Source organism: Taudactylus pleione, unplaced genomic scaffold (assembly GCF_031769625.1).
Source record: "Taudactylus pleione unplaced genomic scaffold, aTauple2 ptg000097l, whole genome shotgun sequence".
Lineage (NCBI taxonomy): Eukaryota > Metazoa > Chordata > Amphibia > Anura > Myobatrachidae > Taudactylus > Taudactylus pleione.
The window spans coordinates 382,483-406,190 of record NW_028284499.1 but is presented as its reverse complement, the minus strand read 5'-3'; the positions used below and the strand labels follow the sequence as shown (position 1 = coordinate 406,190).

General features: G+C 46.9%; 1 protein-coding gene across 1 annotated transcript in view; it reads left to right on the top strand.

Moving 5' to 3' along the window:
- The first annotated feature begins 4,667 nt into the window (after positions 1 to 4,667).
- The window catches only part of C1QTNF12 (C1q and TNF related 12), a 130,472-nt gene continuing 111,431 nt past the window's right edge, over positions 4,668 to 23,708 (top strand). The window contains exon 1 of the mRNA XM_088470318.1: positions 4,668 to 5,759. Within this exon, the coding sequence (XP_088326444.1) occupies positions 5,589 to 5,759 (171 nt within the window). The 5' untranslated portion in view covers positions 4,668 to 5,588. The remainder of the gene's footprint in view (positions 5,760 to 23,708) is intronic.

Here is a 23,708-nt window from a genome sequence, read left to right as displayed (position 1 = left end):
TGATGTAATTGTTGGTAGAAGTCTTCCTCGTGGAATTTGTAATTCATTTTAATGAATATCATCTTTTCCACATTTTGAGGAAGTAACCTCCTACGCCGATCACTGACAAGGTTGCCAATTTCACTGAAAACTCTTTCGGAGTACACACTGGAGGGTGGGCAACTTAAGTAATGCAAAGCCAGTTTGTGTATGGGACTCCAAATTGCCGCTTTTTCCTGCCAGTACTGAAAGGGACTGACTGACATGTCTATTAGGATGTTATCTCTGAAATAGTCCTCCACCATTCTGTGAATGGAAACCGTATCACACAGAGTCACGGTAGAAGACATGTCACTAGTAGGCAGTTCTCTCAGGCCCGACCAGATGTCATTTTTTGGTGAACAATCTGCATGACCAGCAGGCATTCTGTAAGGAAAATTGAGTTTTTTCCTGGCAGCTGTTGAAACTGAAGGAGGAGATGATGGCGTTTCACATACAGCTGCAGCTGGCAATTTTCTGACCAACAGCTCTTTGCATAGTTTTAGATTTTTGTCTGTTGAAAAAACTCACAAGGTAGGACTTAAGCCTAGGATCCAGAATGGTGGCCAAAATATATTTTTCAGATTTCAATAGATTGACAACTCTTGGATCCTGGTGAAGTGAATCAAGGGCTTGATCCACCAGTCCGGCATACTTTGCGCAGTCGCTCCATTTCAGCTCCTTCAGTTTCTCCAGCTGCTTTTGCAAAAGTCTGATGAGGGGAATGACCTGACTCAAGCTGGCAGTGTCTGAACTAACTTCACGTGTGGCAAGTTCAATGGGCTTGAAAACCTTGCACAACACGGAAATTATTCTCCACTGCGCTTGAGTAAGGTGCATTCCCCCTCCACAGCCTGTCACAGTCCGTTGTATAGGCCTGGATGGCCTTTTCCTGTTCCTCCATCCGCTGAAGCATGTAGAGGGTAGAATTCCACCGAGTTACTACCTCTTGCTTCAGCTGATGGAAGGGCAAATTTAACAGTACCTGCTGGTCATGCAATCTTTGACAAGCGGTCGCCGAATGTCTAAAATGTCCGGATATCTTGCGGGTCACCAAGAGCATCTCCTGCACGACCGTGTCACTTTTTAAAAAACGTTGCACCACCAAATGAATTGTGTGAGCAAAACATGGGACGTGTTGGAATTAGCCCACATGTAATGCTCTAACAATATTGGTGGCATTGCCCGAAATCACAAATCCCGAGGAGAGTCCAAGTGGGGTAAGCCATTTAGCAATGATTTCCCTGAGTTTTTCTAAGAGGTTCTCAGCAGTATGCCTCTTAGTGAAACCAGTTATACAAAGAGTAGCCTGCCTCTGTATCAGCTGTCTTTTGGGAGATGTTGCTGCTGCTGTTGCTGTTGTAGGCAATACACCTACCCAGTGGGCTGTCACAGTCATGTAATCCTTAGTTTGCCCTGTCCCACTTGTCCACATATCAGTGATCAAGTGGACAGTGGGTACAACAGCATTTCTGAGGACATTAATAAGGTTTTGTTAATGTCCTTGTACAGACTTGGAATTGCTGTTCTAGCGAAGTGGAATCTATAAGGGATCTGGTATTGAGGACACAGGACCTTAATTAACTGTTGAAAATCCACCGCTTTAATGGCGGATACTGGACGCACATCTAATACCAGCATAGCTGTTATGGCGTCAGTAATCTGCTGTGCAAATGGGTGATTGCTGTCATACTTGTTTGCCCTTGCAAACGATTGTTTGACATTTAATTGTTTTTTGGAGGATACACTACAAGTAGTCTTCTACCTGGTTCCCTTCTGGGATGAAGATCCACTGGCAGCAGCAGCAGCAACAGGCGTAGTCATCAAGGATCCTTCTGAGTAATCACGGATAGGAGAGGAGTCAATCATGCTTCGAATACCAACATTGGATGCAGTAGGACTACTTCCGATGATGAATGAGGATGTTGATGATGCAGGTGTTGGTGTTGGAGATCGAAGGGGCTTGGATCTCACAGAGAGGGAGCTGGTAGGTGACACTGGACTTGTTACGTTTTGAGTTTTGGAACTTTGCGACATACACTTTGATATTTGATGAATGCGCTCCAAGTGACGTAACAAGGAGAAGGTTCCTAGGTGGTTTAGGTCCCTCCCTTTACTCACTCTTTCATGGCAAAGGACACATACGGCTTGACAACTGTTGTCCGGATTGGGATGGAAATAATTCCACACGTGAGAAGTAGATTTTTTTTGTCTTTTGTCCCGGCATGAAATCAAAGGGCTTTGGCTTTTTCAAACCATGGGCAACAGTTGTTGCCTTACTTACACAAAGGACATCCTCGGCATCAACATCCTCATTACCAACATCTTCATCATCAATATCCTCATCATCCTTAGCGCCTTCAACTACCAAAATATCCTCCTCCTCCATGTGCAATTCCACAGAAGCATCCTCAATGACTACATGTGCAAGATATTGACTGCCCTTCCCCACATTTACGCAGGGGACTCAAATGTTGGAACAGTACACTAGTATTTAGGTCGGGCTCACACATGGCAACCGCGGACACACTTGCACTCTCCTCGGGGATTTGTGATTTCGATTTTTCTCAGGGCACACAGTTGGTTTTCTCTGAGCTGTCTTAACAACTTTCACATTTTTAATTGGACCACCACCACTACTACTACAAGCAGAAGGGCTATCAGCAGTCTTCATAAAGAAAGGCCAAGGCCTTATCCTTTCCTTGCCACTTCGTATAGTGAATGGCATATTGCCATTTTTTTGTTTATCTAAAGGCAAATATCCTTTCAATTTTTTTTCTTAACTTTGGTAAAACTTGCTCTACTATATAGATGGCGTGACTTAAGCCCTGGGGCATGGGCCTTCATAGAGGACGAGGAAGTTGATGGCCTTGCACTGCTGGCGGCAGCTACAACATGTGGTTCTTGGCCTTGCTCTCCTGTCATGTGACAGCCCTCCATATTTTCTGCAGTCTTGAAGCAGTGTCACAATCACCAATAGTGTAGCCAAGGTGCGGTTACAAAATTCACACACGTGCAGTCGTGCGCACAAAAATATTACAAAAAAAGACAAATTATGATTTTTATTTTTTGTCAGCTCCAGAAGAACTTGGGCCCAGAGCACCGATTGATCACGACTGGAGTCGGGCAGCACAAGGTTGCAACTTGCGTTGCTGGCTGGATCTTGTGCGCTACTGCGGTTAAGCCTAACACGCACGCACACACCGAAAAATATAAAAGACACTTTGATTGATTGATTTTTTTTGTTTTTAGCACGACTGGAGTTTGGATGGATCTTGTGCACTACTGCGGTTAAGCCTAACACGCACGCACGCACGCACACACACACGCACGCACGCACGCACAGAAAAATATAAAAGACACTTTGATCTGTTTTTTTTTAGTCCAGAACTTGGGCCCAGAGATGGACACAGCACAAGCCCAGGACACAGCAGACAGCTCAGATGGATCAGCAGACAGCACAGTGACAGTGACAGCACCATGACCAGAATGGATCAGCAGTCACCAGCCCAGGACACAGCAGATAGCCCCAGCACCTCTCCCAGCCCTACACTACCCACCCTCCCTGTTCAGTCTCCACAGCCAAAGTGAAATGGCGTCCGTCGCGTGGTCCCTTATATACTACATTGATCATAGAGACGAAAGCTCGTGAACTGCGAGATTTCAGACTCTATCGTTTTGCCTCGGTTTTGAGATCCGACCAGGCGGGAAACTCTGAGCCTGCTTGGATCCGACTTGGTTATGCTAAATTCGGGTGGGTTCGGATCTCTGGAATCCGAACCCGCTCATCTCTAGTTACAACCATGCTGAAAATGATTGTATACCTTCCCTGTCATGCATTGGGCTGTAGGGAGAGGAGGGGCGGGACTAGTTCAGGAAGCAGCAGAACAGACCAATCATGTGCCAAGTGTCACCTTTATGTCATCAAGAGGTACCTGATGACATAGAGGTAAGAAAGTGTGAATAACCAACCCTGTGGGACTCAACCATATGTATGTGGAACAATTTAACTACAAGACATGTCTGTTTTAGGCTTACTGTAGCACTTGCTCTTTACTTTATTCCTAAATCATTCGGAAACCCACCTGTAGAAATCCTGTGTTTGCCCCTGAAAAGTACATGTTAGATACACTCTGCTTTTGATTGTAACTAACATTCATAAGACGTATATTTGCAAAATGGATCATTTAAGTCTATTTTACAAATTTAACTCCTCTCTAAAAATTTTTTTAAAATAAACTACATGGTGGAATTAATTCCAAGCATTTTTGTGCACTCAAAAATGTGCTGCTTGGGACAGCTGCCTCATGTTGTCCCATTATAGGCACACCCCTGAGCAGACAGGTTGGATTGCGTGGTTTTGTATTATTAGAATTTTTAGGGTTAATATGAAACATTCTTCTTTCCTTATTTCGTTTTCCCTTTGTCAGTTTCATAAACAGTTGCTCCCCTCGGGTTAAAAAAAAAGGTTTTATGGGTCATTAAAATGTGATTAGCATCTCCCTGGAGAAGGGCTGAACAGCTTATCAGCTCTACTTTAATAGGGCTGTTAAAAAAAACTAGGATTGACAGATGAGCAGGGCGAGGCCCCTCCCTCTCCCTCAAGTAGCAGCGACAGGAAAGAAGGATATATTTGGTGAAACGAGCAGCCCCGGAGAACAACTGCCAATTTGCAGTTGGGGAGAGACAGAGTGAGAGACACAGGCAGAGAAGACTGGGACAAAGAAAAAAAAATATTCCATCTCTGAAGAATCATTATAAAAGCAACATTTATCAAAGAAATCAGAAAGGAGATTATTTCTTGTGGACTTTTTGTTATTTTATGTGCAAAGTTTTCCTTTCAGTTTTTTTTTTTCATTATTATTATTGCATAGAGCTTTCTTTTATATACTGTACTGTCAGCTGCTCAACCAAGAGAGGAGAATTACTGAGCCAGTGCCAAGAAGGGAAAATAAATACTGTATATTACAGTGTTTTATCTGTGAAAGGACATGTATTTTGTTCTACGAATTAATGCTCTGCAGAAGTGTTGAGCAGCTGCCAATGAGGAGTGGATCGTGAACAATTCATCAAATACTGTATTTTATCCTAAAGGTGAATTAAATTAAAGGCAAGATTTCAACTACAGGTTATGACTGTAGACAGTTACCGTGACAGATGAGGATGACTACTTATCAACAGGGTGGCTATGTCCTATTGTCCACCTGATGGGTCCACACATCAATCATCATTACAGAGGAGGATCTACACTGATGGGGCTCTATGCTGGCAGATGTGGGCTGAAATGTCACCCTAAACCTTTAAACATTGCAGGCTTTATAGTTGAGTGAGCTTTAATTACACTCTGGACTTTGGAAGAAATCTCCCTTGATCTTGTCATGTGTAAAAAGACCTGGTGGAGTTAAGTAGATTTATGCTGTATCTTGATACCTTTTGTCTTGGCAAGTGCTTATCTACAAAGGAGGATCTGCTTTCCACTTGCTATATCCCACTCAGCTTCTTCTCAAGGTACTTGGAGCTTTCCACAGTTCAGCTTTGTAAACTCTGAAGGATCTATTCTCCAGGCCATAATGAGGTGTTGCATATGGCTCCTAGTGGCCACAGTACTGTGCCAGCAACTTGCTATTCTCCGGGTCCTGGCAGCTAAAAAAGATCGTAAAAAGGGGAAAGACCCACACCAGCTCACTGATCCTTTTAATGTTACACTCTCCAACAGTGAGGAGGTACATGAACTTGACAAGGTATGTGAGTCACGCTAAGACACCTCACCACCTCTAACCTTCCACACAAGCCTGCTCACATCAGTGTTCCGAACCGCAGGTGTCAAATGGTTAATGTAATTACTTCACTGCCACAGGCTTCCTTGGTACCAGGGGGACCTCTAGCAGAGTAGAGGTGCAGAAATAAATTTAGAAAAAGTGTTAGGAGAAGATTCTGAGAAGACCACACCAGTGGAACAGTAATGAAGCATTGGGTTGAGATAAAAAAAAAGTATCTTTATCAACCATCTAGATTTATTATCATTATCAGTTTTTCCAGATCTTTACAGGAGGCCAAATACCTTAGCGATAAGTAGCATGTGGATAACATGCTTTGTACAGCCATGAACAAGGTTTTAAGGAGATATGTTTGCATGTACATGCTGAACCTTTGACCGTGTAAGACCCTGAACCGTATAGTTATTATTTGTTGTCTTGTTAATACAATGCAGGTATTCTCTTTTACTAACACAGCTTAAAAAAAGACCAGTATAACACCATTTTGGTATTATAAAAGAAGGACGTATAATGGAATTTAAGCAAGTACTTTTATGCAGAGAATATATGGGGTTGTAAGAGGCTTTTTAAAGGAGTACACTAATTTAGTTATTACATTACTAACTTCACTAGAGATCTGCAAATGATTGCTCTGTAACTGCAATCCTTATGTGAGATAATAGCAACCTCTAACTACAGCCTTGGCTAGCTTGGCATGCTGAGTCTTGTAGTTTCACAATAACTGAATAGCCACAGTTGATTAATATTTCTCTGTCAGGAATATATAGGTATATGGATCTGTTGTACCCCGGTATCTGGAGATCTTAATGAACCTTCTTATACAGTAGCATTTAAAGCATTGTAAAGGATATATGTTCATGTCAGCATAGTATGACAGATAGCTATGCCAAGTTCATAGCTATGCCAAGTTCCCTGCTGGAGTAGGTAGAACTCTGTGACTATGAACACTGAAGCTGTGTTTTGTCAGAATTAATAGAAGACAGTGCAACACAGAAGAGCTGTCCATTAAGAGGTGCCTGGTCTGTGAAGATAGGGAGATGGGCAATTGATGAGATAATGAGAATGAACGTTTGGTATTAAATCGACATATTACAAGACGAGTAAGGTGTTTAACTTGTGGGAAGTGCAGGAATGTAGTGGAAATATTGGACTGGGACATGCCGGTGTGACAGAAATGATTTAAATTGCGTTGGAACCTGACAAATGTCATGCCAGCCTCAAGTGGGCAAAAGTGTACACAAGACATAGGGGTCTATTTACTAAGCAATGTTCGGAGACAAAGTGAAAGTGATAAGGTGCCAGCCAATCAGCTCCCAACTGTCATCTCACAGGCTGTGTTTGAAAAATGACAGTTGGGAGCTGATTGGCTGGCACCTTATCACTTTCTCATCACTTTTCACTCTGTCTCCTAACAGTGCTTAGTAAATAGACCCCACAGATGCTGAGTTTGAGAGGTGATGGACACAGAAGAGAAATGTGTACGAGAGAGAGAGAGAGGGAGAGAGAGAGGGAGGGAGGGAGGGAGGGAGGGAGAGAGAGCGAGAGAGAGAGAGAGAGAGAGAGAGAGAGAGAGAGAGAGAGAGAGAGAGAGAGATTATTTATCGGCTTTTGGATTGGAAGGCACTATAGTAATTTCGTACAAGTATTGGAAAGTGATATAAGAAAATAACTGATAGATGTAGCAAGTAGATAGCTGAGTATAGGTATTACTGGTGTTGTACCTGAATTGGAGAAAGAGAAAGTGATAGACATAGGGATACCAGGTACATATTGTAATAATAAAAATGGGTAGGAATAGGTGGCAGGTACAGTATATGAATGAAATGATAGGAGTCACTGCTAGGTGCAGCAATTATTAGTATTACACGTGTACGCACAGGGACTATTTATGCGGAAACACACAGATGCATTTCCAGCAGTTTTGTACCTATATGTGTTTCATTTTAATAAATCATTTTTATGTTCTTACTTTTATTTACAAACTGAATGTATGAAAGGAGTGATTTGTGTGGAAGGCTGAGGACTGAGAATGTAGCATACTAGTTAGAGGAATAAGAGGGCAGCCTACAAGCTTTTCACTGCAGGCTATCTAGAGCATCCTCTCCTGTCAGTTCTGCTTGTTTATTATCTCTTGGAGTGTAATACAAAAAAAAAAGTTTAAATGTGACAGGAAGTCTTCAAGTTCAAGTACCATCTGCATATTTCTGAATGAATAGATTATATAATTAGAAGCAAAAGACTCACCTGTAGTCTACCCTATATACCGTTATTAATCACAGCAAGGGCAAAATTTTTGCTCTGTGTAAGACCATCCAAATGAATCAATTATTGCTGTTGGACAATTAGTGACCCCATTTCTGATAATCATTGATACATAGAGCCCTTATAAGCTAAAACAGACATATTGTACATACAAGGTATAATTTAGAATTGGGAGCCAGTCGTTATAAATGTCAAATTTGCACCTGGACAAATGGTGTTGCAAGGGGTGCAAAGGCAACTACCTGCTTTTGCATGGTTAAGGCGGGTATCCACCACAAGATCTGAAAACGACAGCACGATTACGACATTGTAATCGTTCAGTCGTTTGTCAGTCATGTGATGTGCCTGCACTGAACGAGCAGTCGTTCGGTGCAGGGTCATCAATCATCTGGAAACATGCTGAACCTGACGATATCGTCAGGTTGACCAGCATGTTGGAAAGATGATAGATGTCTAAACGACCAGCGGGCACGCGCATCGCTGGTCGTTTTAGACACTTTTGCAAACGATTGAACGATTAAATGATCGTTATCATTCAATCGTTCAACTTAATCGTCTAGTGGATACCCCCCTTTAGAGTTGAGCTAACTTTAATCTGCCTTCAAATTTTAATTGTGCCTCCTGCAGCGTGACATGGTTTTGCCAAGGTGCACAACTGCCCATTCAGCTGGATTGATTCTGAACTCTAAATGAGTCGCACTGTTTCTGCAGGTACAGGTAACCCGTTGGTGTTATGTGACATAATTCTTGCATAAACACAACCCCTGGCTTCCTTTTGGGTATAAAATACAGTAAAACAACCAATGACAGGCTTCTAATTCCACTATTCTTGATCATCCAAATGCGTTTGAATTCTGAGTGAATATTCTGTGACAAAACCTACAATCTCCTGGGAAGACCAGAATACAGGTGTTAAGTGCACTATTGCTTTTCTCTCAAGCATTTTGGTAGCTTACAGCCTGCAGGTGTCACTGTTGCAATTGCAATTAGATGTTGCAGTAGAAATTTTCCACAGACAACAATAGCAACAGGGACACCTGCTGCCTGAGTCCAAACTAGGTAAAAACACTACAGAAAATAAAGGACCAGATTTAAAATCAGACAGATCTCTTAGCACGGACGCAAACATCAAGTTTTCGCCTACAGCGCATGGATAGATGTGAATTTACGCATCTTTGCATATGTCAATTCTATTCTGAGTCGGACGGAACTTGGACGGTTCTGTCTTTCCATGAAATTGGGTGTTTCAGGGCGGGACCTGGGCGGTGACTATATGATCACATGTAACAGCAATTCTGAGTTTTGCATGCGGAGAAGGGAAGTCTGTTTCTGTTGGATATCTTGCACCCAGCATGCGGCTGGTGCAAGTGTCAATAATAATGATGATGCTTGCGGCGGCTGGTGTAAAATCAATGAGCCGCTTGCAGATACACAGACCTCCGCATTACCTGTACAGAAACTTGCAATGGCATATGCTAGTAAATCTGGCTTATGTGCAACTCAGTATCAGCCCCAAAATGCATATAGATGTGAACAGTGCTGTAACTTAGAATTACGATGCCCTGTGCCAGCCACACCCCCTAAGGTGCATGACATCATGCCATGGGGGCTGGGCCACCAGCAACTGGAACAACAAGGACTGTGATGGCTGCAGTCTGCTGTTTGGAGCGTCCAGAAGATGCTCCGGGTGGCAGTGCATCTGTGATTCTGGTTGCAGGGTGCTGTTTCAGGCACCCGGCTAGCCAGATAGAGAAACCGTGGGTGGTTGGTGGTGGTGCCCAAAGAGCAATGCGCTCATTGGTTGCCCATAGCTAGTTATGGCCCTGGATGTGAACATAACTTTACTGGTGTCTTTTCCAGCCGTATAATTGCCTGTTTTAAGATTTAACCATAAGAAAAAAATTATTGATGTATAGGATTTTAAAAACTAAACCCCATAATGTTTTATAGATTTTCCAAAAGTGTCTAGTTCCAGTAATGACTTACAGTATATGGTAATAGAGGATATAAGATATACCAGGGAGATGCTACGCAACTTGGATTTTGGGAGAACAAAACTGCTTGCTATATTTTCACACAGAAAATGAACATTGCTTATTCCTGTATATCTTGGCAATAAGCAGGGGCTGGCTGGCAACTATTAGCCTGGGGGGCAAGTACAGAGCACTGACCCATAAACAACTGCTTATCCTTAAAGAGAGATTGCGAGATCTCGCGCACAGACCGACCGCAAGATCGTATCCTAATCAATGACTCAAATAGGGATGTTAGTTTCAATACATACACTTAAGTAAATAAAACATTATAAGAGGAAAATAGAATGGTGGATATTTCTCAGAAAAAGAGCCTCTATAGGGCCCCATTTAACAATGAAACATAATACCTTTAGCAATTACTAAAGAAGTTATGGTCTCCTTTCAATATTTAACAAACAGCGATAAGCTTAGCTTATCGATGTTTATCACAGTACCGCATGTGCCATCTATACATGGCAATAGTGATGCGATCCCCATAGCAGGCATTGAGGACCCAGCAAAAGCCTTTCCAGCTTCAGCGAAGACTTGCAGGCTTTTTTGTGGCCCTGGCAGGTGAAATTGTAATGCGCATGTGCACACTGACCGTCACTGTCAGTCAAGTATGTGTGTGTGGGGGGGCTGGAGAGCAGCAGTCTGCAGTCCAGAGGTGTGCGTGGTGGGGGATGTCTGCAGTTCAAGTGTGTGTGTGTGGGGGGGGGGGCTGGAGGACAGCAGTCTACAGTACAAGTATGTTGGTGGGGCTGTCTACAGTCCAAGTGTGTGTGTAGGAGGGTAACATTCTGCAGTCTAAGTGTGTGTGGGGGGAGGGGGCTGTCTGCAGTCCAAGTGTGTGTGTGTCTATATGTGTGTGTGTCTGTATGTGTGTGTGTATGTGTGTGAGGGGGCTGTCTGCAGTCCAAGTGTGTGTGTGTGTGTATGTCATACTTACCGATATTCTGACAGCCCCCTCCGTGAGAGGGCTGCCAGGTCGGTGCAGCAAGGAGGGTGCGGGCAGTTTTATTAGTTTGAACCGGTGCGTGTCAACACGATTGCGTCATTACGTCCCCGCTTTATAATGCTGATGTTTTAGCGGAAACTGCGTCTTCGCACCCCCGGACCGCCCATTTTTGAAAGTCCTTTTATACCGGTATGGTGGTTTCTCTGCAATGGGGAACCTCTGAAGAATTTGAGCCTCACTGGGCAGCGTCTTCAGCCGGTATTCACTATTCATGTAGGATATCACATTGTCTGGAAGATGCCTGTTTACATAACTAATGTCATCATCATAACCAGATTATAGTAACAGAAGTTTTTGTGCAGGGCAAAATGTGAATTTCCGTGATCAAACTATTTCTGTGTCTCACCAGACCTCCCTATGTCTCCATCCCAAGGCCCCCTGTGGTACTCCATGCTCCCTTGGTCTCTTCATCTCCAGGCCTCCATGTCTCCCCCTTGACTCTCTTCAGGACCCTCTGTGTCTCTCCATCCCCGGATCCCCATGCGCCACTCCATCCCCAACCCCAGTGTGTGTCTCTAAGACTCACTCCCCCCAGCCCATGTGTCTCAGCCTCACTCTCTCAGACCCTGTGTGCGTCTCTCCGCTCCAGTCCTCCAGACCCAGGCCCGCCAAGAGCCGTGGCGGGCCCCGGTAATAGGGGGCGTGGCCTAATAGGGGAGGCGTAGTCACGCCCCCTTGCCGAGAGGGGAAAAAAAAAAAAAGATTTGCAGCGCCGCGCGCTGGGGAGGGGGGGCGCTCTGAGCCCCTTCAGCCCAGCGCAAAGCCAGGGGGGGCACGATCAGTGTGATCGCTCCCCCGCACAGGCATAGGAGACTGCTGTGGCTGCTGCTCAGCAGCCACAAACAGTCTCCAAATGCAGCTCACACACGCTGTGTGCTGGGCTGCTGTGAGGGGGGGGCGGTGCCGGACCCGGGCCCCTCAGGAATCCCAGGCCCGGGTAATCTGTACCCGCTCCCCCCCCCTCTCAGCGCCCCTGCCCAGACCCAGTATGTGTCTCTCAGCCCCACTTCCGCAGACCCAGTGTTTGTCTCTTAGCCTCTCTCCCCCAGACCCAGTGTGCATCTCTCAGCTCTACTCCCCCAAACCCAGTGTGCGTCTCTCAGCTCTACTCCCCCAAACCCAGTGTGCATCTCTCAGCTCTACTCCCCCAAACCCAGTGTGCGTCTCTCAGCTCTACTCCCCCAAACCCAGTGTGCGTCTCTCAGCTCTACTCCCCCAAACCCAGTGTGCGTCTCTCAGCTCCAGTCCCCCAGACCCAGTATGTGTCTCTCAGCCCCACTTCCGCAGACCCAGTGTTTGTCTCTTAGCCTCTCTCCCCCAGACCCAGTGTGCATCTCTCAGCTCTACTCCCCCAAACCCAGTGTGCGTCTCTCAGCTCCAGTCCCCCAGACCCAGTATGCGTCTCTCAGCTCTACTCCCCCAAACCCAGTGTGCGTCTCTCAGCTCTACTCCCCCAAACCCAGTGTGCGTCTCTCAGCTCCAGTCCCCCAGACCCAGTATGTGTCTCTCAGCCCCACTTCCGCAGACCCAGTGTTTGTCTCTTAGCCTCTCTCCCCCAGACCCAGTGTGCATCTCTCAGCTCTACTCCCCCAAACCCAGTGTGCGTCTCTCAGCTCCAGTCCCCCAGACCCAGTATGTGTCTCTCAGCCCCACTTCCGCAGACCCAGTATTTGTCTCTTAGCCTCTCTCCCCCAGACCCAGTGTGCATCTCTCAGCTCCACTCCCCCAGACTCAGTGTGCGTCTCTCAGCTTCAGTCCCCCAGACCCAGTATGTGTCTCTCAGCCCCACTTCCGCAGACCCAGTGTTTGTCTCTTAGCCTCTCTCCCCCAGACCCAGTGTGCATCTCTCAGCTCTACTCCCCCAAACCCAGTGTGCGTCTCTCAGTTCCATTCCCCCAGACTCAGCGTGCATCTCTCAGCAGCGTGCATCTCTCAGCCCCATTCTCCCAGACCCAGTGTGCGTCTCTCAGCCCTGTTCCCCCAGACCCAGTGTGCGATTCTCAGTTCCATTCCCCCAGACCCAGTGTGCATCTCTCAGCCCCATTCCCCCAGACCCAGTGTGCGTCTCTCAGCCCTGTTCCCCCAGACCCAGTGTGCGTCTCTCAGCCCTGTTCCCCCAGACCCAGTGTGCGTCTCTCAGCCCCATACCACCAGACCCAGTGTGCATCTCAGCCCCATACCCCCAGACCCAGTGTGCTTTTCTCAGTCCTAGTGCGTCTCTCAGCCCCAATGCATCTCTCTGCCACATTCCCCAGCCCCAGTGTCTCAGCTTCATTCTCCAGCCCGTGTCACCACAGCCCTGTGTCATCAGCTTTAACCCCCCCCAGCCTGTGTCATCAGCTTCAACCTCATTCCCCCAGCCCTGTGACCTCAGCTCCAACCTCCCTCAAAGCCCTGCATCATCAGCTCCAACCTCCTCCCAAACCCCTGTGTCGTTAGCTCCAACCTCCCCCCCAGCCCTGTGTCGTTAGATCCAACCTCCCACCCCAGCCCTGTGTCGTTAGCTCCAATCTCCCCCCCAGCCCTGTGTCATTCGCTCCAACCTCCCCCCAGCCCTGTGTCATTAGCTCCAACCTCCACCCAGGCCCTGTGTCATTAGCTCCAACCTCCCCCCAGGCCTGTGTCGTTAGCTCCAACCTCCCCCCGAGCCCTGTGTTGTTAGCTCCGACCTCCCCCCCACCAGCCCTGTGACATTAGCTCCAACCTCCCTCCTACCCCTGCAGCTGCCGCCGCCAACACTTACCTGTTTGGCTGCCTGCTGTGACTGTGGCAGGCCCGGCATCACCATGCAGATTGCCTGTTGTTGCAGATTGGCCTGGAGGCGGGGCAGCTGCGGAGGTCTTGGAGGTGGAGCCGTCAGTGGAGACTGACAGGCTCCGCAAAAGGCTTGTGGGAGGAACTGTTGCGGCTCTGCATGCGCAGCAGCTCCCCCGGCAGCCATTTTTTTAAACTAGGTAAGTTTCTGCGCATGAGCACTGCGCAGAAGCTGTAGAGTATAGCTGCCCGATCTGAGCTCCAATTGCGGCAGCGGGCCATTGTAGGGACTGGCCCAGCGGGGAGCAGCCCGGTGGGCAGGGTGCCATGTGTCCCCCAGTCCGGCACTGGCAATAAGGAATAATATTGAGGAGTTTGTATGATGCTTCATTCGCCAGGACACGGCGCAGATAAAAACCTGTCCTCGCATGCAGTTTATGTGATCAGAATTCCATCAGGATTTTGACCCGGCTGCGTATCTTTGCATGTGCCTCCATCTGGCTGGGCATGCACAGTCTAAAAGTTGCAGTGGGCTTTTGCGAACAGCTACTGCCCACCAGAGAGGAATCTTAAGATCTTTCTACAGAAGAGCTGCTCCATTCAGGTTATCAGGCTAATTCCATCTGATGGTGGCGTTAGCTAACTCAAGCAAGCTAAACTTTTCGGAACTTCCCATTGAGAAATCAAGGGCTGGCAAACAGAAATCAGGATTTATCTTCAATATGTTCTTAGTTTTATCTTATTATACGTAAACCCTTTGCTATGGAAAAATGATTGGGACCAGTGGCAGCTCCAGAAGTGGAGCAACAACGCAGTCCAAAATTCAAATAGAGGAGTCATGCCAACTGCCAGTGAGTCCTGTCTGGAGATGTTGTGGCAGCTTTTGAAAGTGTAGTCGGTGTGGTTTCTCTATTTGAATTTTGGACTGTGCTGCAGCCCCACCTCTGGAGCCACCACTGATTGGGACACCAGATAATATTGCCCAGCACTACAGAAAAAAAGTTTCCCTAGATGGGGGGAGAACTCATTGGGCCTGATTCTGAGTTGCATGCAATTCCGATGTTCACGGAGTTGAGTGATTTTTTGCTACTGCACATGAGAGTCCCTAAAAACATGTGGGGTGCATGCATTACACTGTGTGTATGCACAAAAGCGCAGATTGAGATACAAGGTATCAGAAAATAGATAATAGATAATTTTTCCCGCCTGACTCGGAACTCAAAGCGAGGCAAAACGTCATCATCCTGCTGTCGGATTCTCACGGATTTTGGAATGTATAAATGGTTCCGCGCTCGCCACCATTTTCATTCCGGCTGTGTGAAGAGGAAGCAAGGGAGGGTCTGTGCTCTTGTTGTCCATAGTGGCTGTGCTGTGCTGTTGCTGACTTGCTGTGCATAGGGGTGGCTGCTGTTGTCACTTGTCATAGGGGCTGGTTGTTGTTCATAGGGGCTGGCTGTATTCCATAGGGGCTGGCTGTTGTCTAGGGCTGTGCCGTGGTGTTGTCCATAAGGGCTGTGTTGTTGTCTACTCTATACTCTATAGGAGCTTTGCTGCAGACAGAAGAGGGGGGCTTCAGTGGCTCCTGTGTCACTGCAGTCCATAAAGGGGTGCTGCTGTGTTGTCCAGGGGGTGCTCTGTCCATCAGGGGTGCTCTCCCCCCAGTGTAAAAAAAAAATGAATCAAAGTGGTTTTTTTTCCTGTGTGTGTGTGTGCGCGCGCGTTATCCGCACTTATCAACAACATAGCTGCACAGGGGTGCTGCCTTTGTTGTTTATCAAAGGGCTGCTGCCTCATTCAGGTTTGCTCTCCACCCCAGTGTAAAAAAAAACGAAACAAAAAATTAATCTGTTTTTTCTTCTGTGTGTGTGTGCACCAATTATCAAGTGTCAACTATTCTTACTTCAGCCAGTAGCTGCGCCAACTATCAATTCTTACTTCAGCCAGTTTTTGCACCAATTATCAACTAACAATTCCTCCTTCAGTCAGTGACTGTATCAATTATCAACTATCAATTCTTCAATCTTCAAGGGGTACCCCAACCATCATCTTTACACAGTCCTCAACTCTATTTATCACTCAGTTTCGATTCCGCCTAGAAATCGTGACAGCCAGCTAGCTGGATGCAACCTTTTGGCCCTTAACTAGATATAAAAAATCAATATTGTGAGCTGTGAGGTGGTCAAAATTGACTGGAAATTAGTGGAAATAATTGTTATTGAGGTTAATAATACTGTAGGAACAAAAACAGATCCATTTTATGTGATTTTAGGAGTTTTTATGATTTTTTTTTTATAAATCCAGATCCAAAACCAAAAACAAAAAAACGGAATGGTGGTTTTGGCAAAACCAATCCAGATCCAAAACCAGAGGAGATACAGATCCAAAATCAAAACATGGGTGTCGGCGTACATCTCTATCAGAGAAGTGCTGGGCGTGACTGGGTGGTGGCTATGTGGATGCAAAGAGATGATCTGTCCTATGGGCATGTCATGGGTGTGTCACTGAATTGGTAGCATAGGGAGATGCTTAATCGCTCACAATGGAAAATCTGCACCTGCCATAGTGCTGGTGCAAGTATCGATGGTGATACCAATGGTGGTGACTTAAGATGCACAAGCGGTATTGCAGCATCTATAGAAGCTCAAAGTGGGCGTAAAGGTACTGATACACTCACTCGAACCATGTAATTGTAGTTCAGCAGAGTGCAGGGAACCTATCCATGAAGGTTCAGACACACGCCGGCTTTCCAGTTGTTGAACTACAACTTCCAGCATTATATTACAGTATATGTCAATCACAGCTAGAGAATTGTGCACAGGGTGGAGATGTGAATGCTGTCATCAGCTGATAACATCTAGATCACAGTCTCACTTTCTCGCCAGCAGCAAGTTCTGTATTTTTGTCTTCCCATCCCTAACATGCTCAATCGAAACAGGATAAAAATAATGAAAATAAACTCACAACACAAGGAATACAGAAACCTGGAATCATTATCATATTCTCCTAAACAGTCCTCTTACCTAGTTATCACGTTTTACATTACAGAGATTGAATTTGAGGCAACAACTAATTATTCAGGTTTGCTTCAGTTTCTTCACTACATTTTCTTTGGCTTAAAGCCAATCTGATGGAATCAAAGCAATAATCAACAAATTCCATTGCCTCCTTAACTTCTATATTTCTTTCTTACTGTGATGTCCTTAATTAAAATATTCAAAATGTGCCTTATCGCTGTGTACTGGGGAAAACTATTTGTGTTTATTCATGTTCTTAATTGAATAAGTTAAAGAAATAATTGTTAGGGACATATTCATCACAATGTGCATTTTTAAAGCGGATATAATAAATATTTGAAGCCTAAATTTGCATTGTAAAAATTAGGGATGTGCGCCGGACCATTTTTGCCGGATTTGGATTTGGATTTGGTTCTAATTCATCGTCCGGCTTTGGATTTGGATTTGCCAAACTGCGGTGACTGGCTTTGGATTTGGATTTGGATTTGGATTTTTTTACAAAAATTGACAAAAAAAGCTAAAATCACATAAATTGGTCTTTTTTTTCTTCCTAGAGTATTATTAACCTCAATAACATTAATTTCCAGTCAATTTAGACCATATCACAGCTTATAATATTGTTTTCAACATTATTGGCCAAAGGTTGCAGTGAGCTGACTGGTTACTAAGCGACAAAGCAGCGGCACAACGACACAGACACCACAGTATAAAGCACATCTATGACACATTGCCACACAGCAGTGGCAGAAATGAAAAGTAGTGCACCCACCCAGTGGGGTACGGCCAGCAGAGTCACAGTACTTGTTTACAAAGTGGGCTACGGCCCTAGGAGTCACAGTGCACAATCTTATTCGCATTACACCGCACATAGGGCCTGATTCACATTACACCATAAAGTAGTGTCTCTTATTTATGTTACGACACACAGTAGTGCCCCTTTTACACAATGCCCACAGTAGTGACCCTTTTACACAATGCCCACAGTAGCGGTGTCCCTTACACAATGTCCCACAGCAGTGGTGCCCCCTATGCAGTCCCCTTAGTAGTAGGGTCCACTATGCAGTGCCCGCAGTAGAATGCCCCCCAGTAGTATGCCCCCCATTAGCAGGCCCCCCAGTAGTATGCCCCCCATTAGCATGCCACCCAGTAGTATGCCCCCCATTAGCAGGCCCCCCAGTAGTATGCCCCCCATTAGCATGCCACCCAGTAGTATGCCCCCCCAGTAGTATGGCCCCCCCAGTAGTATGGCCCCCCCAGTAGTAGGCTGCCCCAGTAGCAGGACCCCCCAGTAGTAGGCTGCCCCAGTAGTAGCCACCCCTGTAGTATGGGCCCCCCCTGTAGTATGGCCCCCCTGTAGAAGGCTGCCCCAGTAGCAGGCCCCCCCCAGTAGTAGTAAGCCCCCCCAGTAGTATGGCCCCCCCCAGTAGCAGGCCCCTCAGTAGTATGGCCCCCCCAGTAGCAGACCCCCCCCCAGTAGTATAGCCCCCCAGTAGCAGGCCCCTCTGTAGTATGGCCCCCCCAGTAGTATAGCCCCCCCCAGTAGCAGGACCCCCCCCAGTAGTGCAGACCCCCCCAGTAGTATGGCCCCCCCGTACCCCCAGTAGCAGACCCCCCCCCCCAGTAGCGCCCCCGGCCCTTGCACAAATGAAAAAATAAAAACTTGCCTTTATCCCCGCTCCCGCGCCGTCCGCTCTGTCACACGCTGAGGAGGGAGCCGGAAGACGGAGCTCATGTGTGAGCTCCAGCCGGCTCCCTCCGTGCAGCAGCCAATGAGAGTCTGTGTGACTCTCATTGGCTGCTGTAACAAACACACAGCTGCTGCTGGCGGCTGTGTGTCTGTGTCTGTGTAGGGCAGAGCGCTATCACAGCGCTCTGCCCTACACGCGAGGAGACCTGATGTCGGATTCTCTAGTGAGAATCCGACATCAGGCGGCCGCCGTTCGGGGATCAGAGTCAGGCGGTGAACACCCGAACAGGGTTCGGGTGGACTCGGATCCCCAATGTTCGGAGTGGTTCGGATTCCACAGAATCCGAACCGCTCATCTCTAGTAAAAATGTAAATGTTTTTGAAAATTTAGCAACAATTTCTTGCTGGGAGATAAGAGCCCATCCTGGTGAGGAGCTGGAAGCAGAATGATAGTTACCGCTATCACTGCGCTTCCTGGTTCAGCTCCAGATTGTCTACTGCACATGCGTGTCCGTTGGCCGGTGCTTGATTCAATTGCGGACGATGGAGAGGGATCCGAAGGATCCTTCTCTGAAAATATCCCTGATACAGTAGCCCAAAGGCTACTATAGGCTAACGCCATCTCCAGATGTCATTAGCTACTGGGACCAAGTTTCTAAATGCTTTGGATTCCAGAGCTTGGCAAATCCAACAGCCTAATACCCCATTTGAAACCTATGGTGGCTTCTTTGCGGTCAGTGGAGGGACCGAGTCAGATATTGTAGTAAAGGACCGTGTTGATGAACTGCTTATCAGCACAAAATAATAGAACATCCTGCTAGTCTAATTTCTGGCATTTCCGCATGGTTACCGGGCCATTTATCGTATGAATAGGCCCCATAGTCTTAAATCAGAAAGCCAAAATCCCATATCTATACTACATGTATCTTCATGGCATCAATGACCATTGGGCCTGATTCAGAGCCGAACGCTCTGACCAGAGCGCTCGCTCTGAATCAGGGCCCTCCTCCATTAAAATGGAGCGTCCTCCTGGACGCTCGTATAGCTGTGGGTCACCACCCACAGCATATACGAGCGTCCAAAAAGTTGGTCGCGATGGTCTTGACAATCGCGACCATCGGACTTGCGACGGAGACCCTGCGGTAGGGTCTCCCTGCCACAAGCCCTGGAGTGATTTTGGCTCTATCAGAGCCAAAATCACTCCCACTGACATCACTAGTGATGTCAGTGGGGCCGACTACAGATGGTAGGCGTTCTGGCAGGCACGGGGGCGTGTCTGGCAGGCACGCCCCTGGCACGCCCACCTAAGGGGGCATGCTGTCAATCAACATCGACAGCACGCCCCCTTTGGTGCGAGACCTGGAGTGACAGCTTGGCTGTCGAAGTCCGGGTCTCGCGCATGCGCACGATGGAGCTCCCTCCATCGTGCGCATGCGCAGTGGGGAACATCGACCCACTTGCGAGCGTACTGCCGCTTGCGAGTGGGTCTGAATGACCCCCATTGTTTGCTGTTCAGTGCAGTGATGCAAAATGCCATCACTAATTCTCTCACACTCGCTCTTGGCTATGAGTGAGCAATGCTACAGTTCCCAGGTGAATGATGACGAGGAGGGGGAGAAATACTTGAGCTTTTAGGCTGTAGGGAATGCTGGTAATGAAGGAACAATATGTGTACTTGTGTCACTGAGGGTGATAAGATGTCTGTCTAGAAGGTGAGAAAGTGAGGAAGGGTAAATGTGCTGGTGATGAGAGACGTGTGTTGATAGCTGTGTTTTCTGGGGAGAGGGTGGATTGTTGAAAGATCTTTTGTCATTGCCTGACTGCACTAACCTTTCTGTATTGGCCATGTGTTGGGTGCCACCTATTTGTGGAACAACATGAATCCTTCTAGATTAGTATTATTATCCTTTATTTATGAATTGCTATCATAGTATGCAGCGCTGTACATTTAGGAAATCATGATAAAAAATGAAAATCATACAATGACACAAAAGCTGGTCCTTTTCTGCAAACTGTATTGTGGGCATTGCAAGCATCCACCGGGGGTCTGAGGGAACTGACGCATGCACACAGAGAGGGCCAGAGGGATCAGAGCGACTCCCTTGTCGCCACCTAGACCTCCTTCCCATAGGCAGGAGAGGGGCTCCGGGAATAAATGCCATCTGAAAATGGTGTCAGTTTCCACAGTCAAGCGCAGAAAACTTTCAGCTTCAGAGGAATGAGCCAATGACTTAAAACAAACTAGTGATTTTTTAAAGATGCACTTGCTAGTTTAGTTGGTAAGACCCATATGTAAGTAGAAAATTATAACGCATAAACTAGTAAAGTGAATACAGATGTGAATGCAGTTATTTATGTGTGTGATTGCAGATTCATGCTGGAGATGTGCAATAAATTCAGAACCTGTTAGGACACTAACTGAGGCCAATCTAGTCAGGTCCCCCAATTGTAACAGCTTCCATCCCAAGTACAGAATTCTGTCCATAAAGCTCCAGTGTCAGAAGAGATTTACTGGCTCAATTGATTAACAGCAGACTCTGGAAAGAGGGTGTATAGAATTTCTACACAATATTTGAGGTTATAGCACCTTTGTAGGCTTGGTTATTAGTTAATTTTGTATATTGTGTATCTAGCACTTACCTGTTCTTTTGACTTCTCCCTTTTAGAGGTGACAGGTGTACTGAGTACTCAAGGCCAATCTTCCTATGAGGCATCAGACATCACCACCATATTGGTAGCAGGAATGAGTATAACCCACCACAATTTTTTTTAGTAGGGTTTGCACTTTGCACTATTGTCTCTTTGACCTTATACAGTAATAATACAGACCAGCTGGGTCTAAGTATTTTGCTGTGTAAGTGTTCTGAGTAGCTTGTGGAATCCAGCACTGGATTAAGGCTTTGGGACACAGGGATTGAGGCCTTCATTCAGAGGCGGCCGTACGGTCTACGACCGCATGGCCGCCTCAATGTTTGTCAAGTGCGCATGCGCACGAGGGAGCCGGCTCCTTCATGCGCAAGTGTGAGACCCGCTACGACCGACAGTGCCGGCCGTAGCGGGTCTCTTTCCAAAGGGGGCGAGCTGTCGATGTTGATTGACAGCTCGTCCCGTTTGGAAGGCGGGCCGGGGGGGTGGCAGCCCAAACGGAGGCGTTCCCATGGGAACGCCTACCATTTGGGGGAGGCCCCACTGACATCACTAGTGATGTCAGTGGAGAGCTTCCGGCTCTGACAGAGCCAGGTGCTCTCCGGGGCTTACGACAAGTGAGACCCTACCCTAGGGTCTCTGACCATCGCGACCATCACCCTAGCGGTCGTTAGAGCTGTGGGTGTAAACCCACAGCCTAACGACCGAAACAGAGGCGGGCGGTCAGGATGCAAGCAGCCGCCCAGTTTCTGAGCGACCGCTTGCATCCTCCGACCGCCTCTGAATGAGGCCCTGAGTCCTCACACAAAAAGAGGGTGTAGTCACACATCACAATCTAGTTAGTTTCACGGTGTAAGCTTCCGCATCTCTTTCCCAACCTTGCGCATACAGCATGTGAGAGAGTTCCCTCCCTACCTTTTATACAATCTATATCTATATATATATATACAGCAGTCACACGCATATATACAGTCACACACAAATATACATACTAACAGACAATATAGCGCCCCACCCTCCCTCTTACCTTATACTCTGGTATATTGTCTACAGCTGCTCCACCCCTCTCTTAGAGGGAGATTGGGGCTGGTAGTATATACACCCACATGGCACTGACCACACCCGCACAGTACTGCTCACCTCCTCCACTCCTCACAATAGCCCTTGATCATTTTCAACCCCAGGCCCTTGTGGCCCTTAACTCAGCCATGCTTGTACCCCTGCCTTCCTGCTCGTACTCCACCATCCCTGTCCTTTTTTAATTTCTACAGCTGCCAGAGCACTCCTGCACTACAGCCAGGGCTGCCATCATGAATTGTGGGGCCCAGGACTAACAAAATAGGAAGGATCCCCCAGCTCCCACTCAAACCCCCTTTTCCCTGCTGGGGGGCCCCTGTGCCTCTCCCCCTCCTTAATCCAGCTCTATTGGAATCTAAACCTCTGTCTCACATTTCCCCTGTCTGTGCAGCAGGTTCTTTGTGGTGCAAAACTGCACAAACATTTGTTTGCTGTTTCCTTGTTACAAACTGCTCTGACTACCACTGCTGCCAGGCCTTCTATTGTCCTGTATTGCAGCTTGTCCTTTTGGAACAATTTGGAACTGATTTTGAACTTTGTTGTCAGCAGCCAAGACTCCCTGTTGTCCTCTAGTGACAGTCATTAAGACCATTTAACACAACACCTCAAATACAACAATGCCAATTACCTGAAGCACGGAGCGTCCACTCCCTCTCACAGATTCATAGAAATGAGATTCATCTCCTAGCCCCTCAACATGCATCTCCTCTCCTACCCTACTCTCTGGTCTCTCTCTACTCTGTAGTTATTGATTGCAGAAGTATCACAAGGTGATACATCATACAAGTCAGTCTCCCCATGATCACTGACAGCATGCGAGGAGGGAAGGAAAGGAAAAAGTGTAATCTCAAGCAGTGGAAAGTGGTAAAATGTCTCAGGAGTCCTATAAGCATTGCTGGCCCCCAGTAATGAGGAGTCTATGTACTAAGGGGAGAAAAGGAGATTACATTATCTTCCTCTAGCATAGAGAAGAGTTGAAATCTGGACGTCCTCTGTGTAGATTTGTTCTTTTATCAATAAAGTTTTAAAAAGGAAGCCATAAAGCTGCAGCGTGTTTACTCATGAGACTTCACATGAGAGCACAGTGTGGTTAGGTCTAGAACAAGGTGCTGTGAAGGACCTCTGATGTCACAACCACATGACCCACCACAAATAGGGGGAGGGGAAGGTACAGAACAGGGGGCCAAAAGTGTCCTCTCGCCATGCATCGGGCACGGTGGCTCGCTTTACTTGCCACAGTTTTATATTCCCCCTCTATGCCCATGTGGATAGTAACACTAGTAGCTGACCGGCCCTGCCATAGCGGTCACGTGGTTGTGACATCAGAGGTCCTTTCTTCAACTTGGATCTAGTAACAACCGCTTGGTTTGGGCAGTTTCAACTAGAGGATGGGACTGAAGTTATTCAAGGCGTGGAATGTCTCTCTGCTGCTGGCACCAC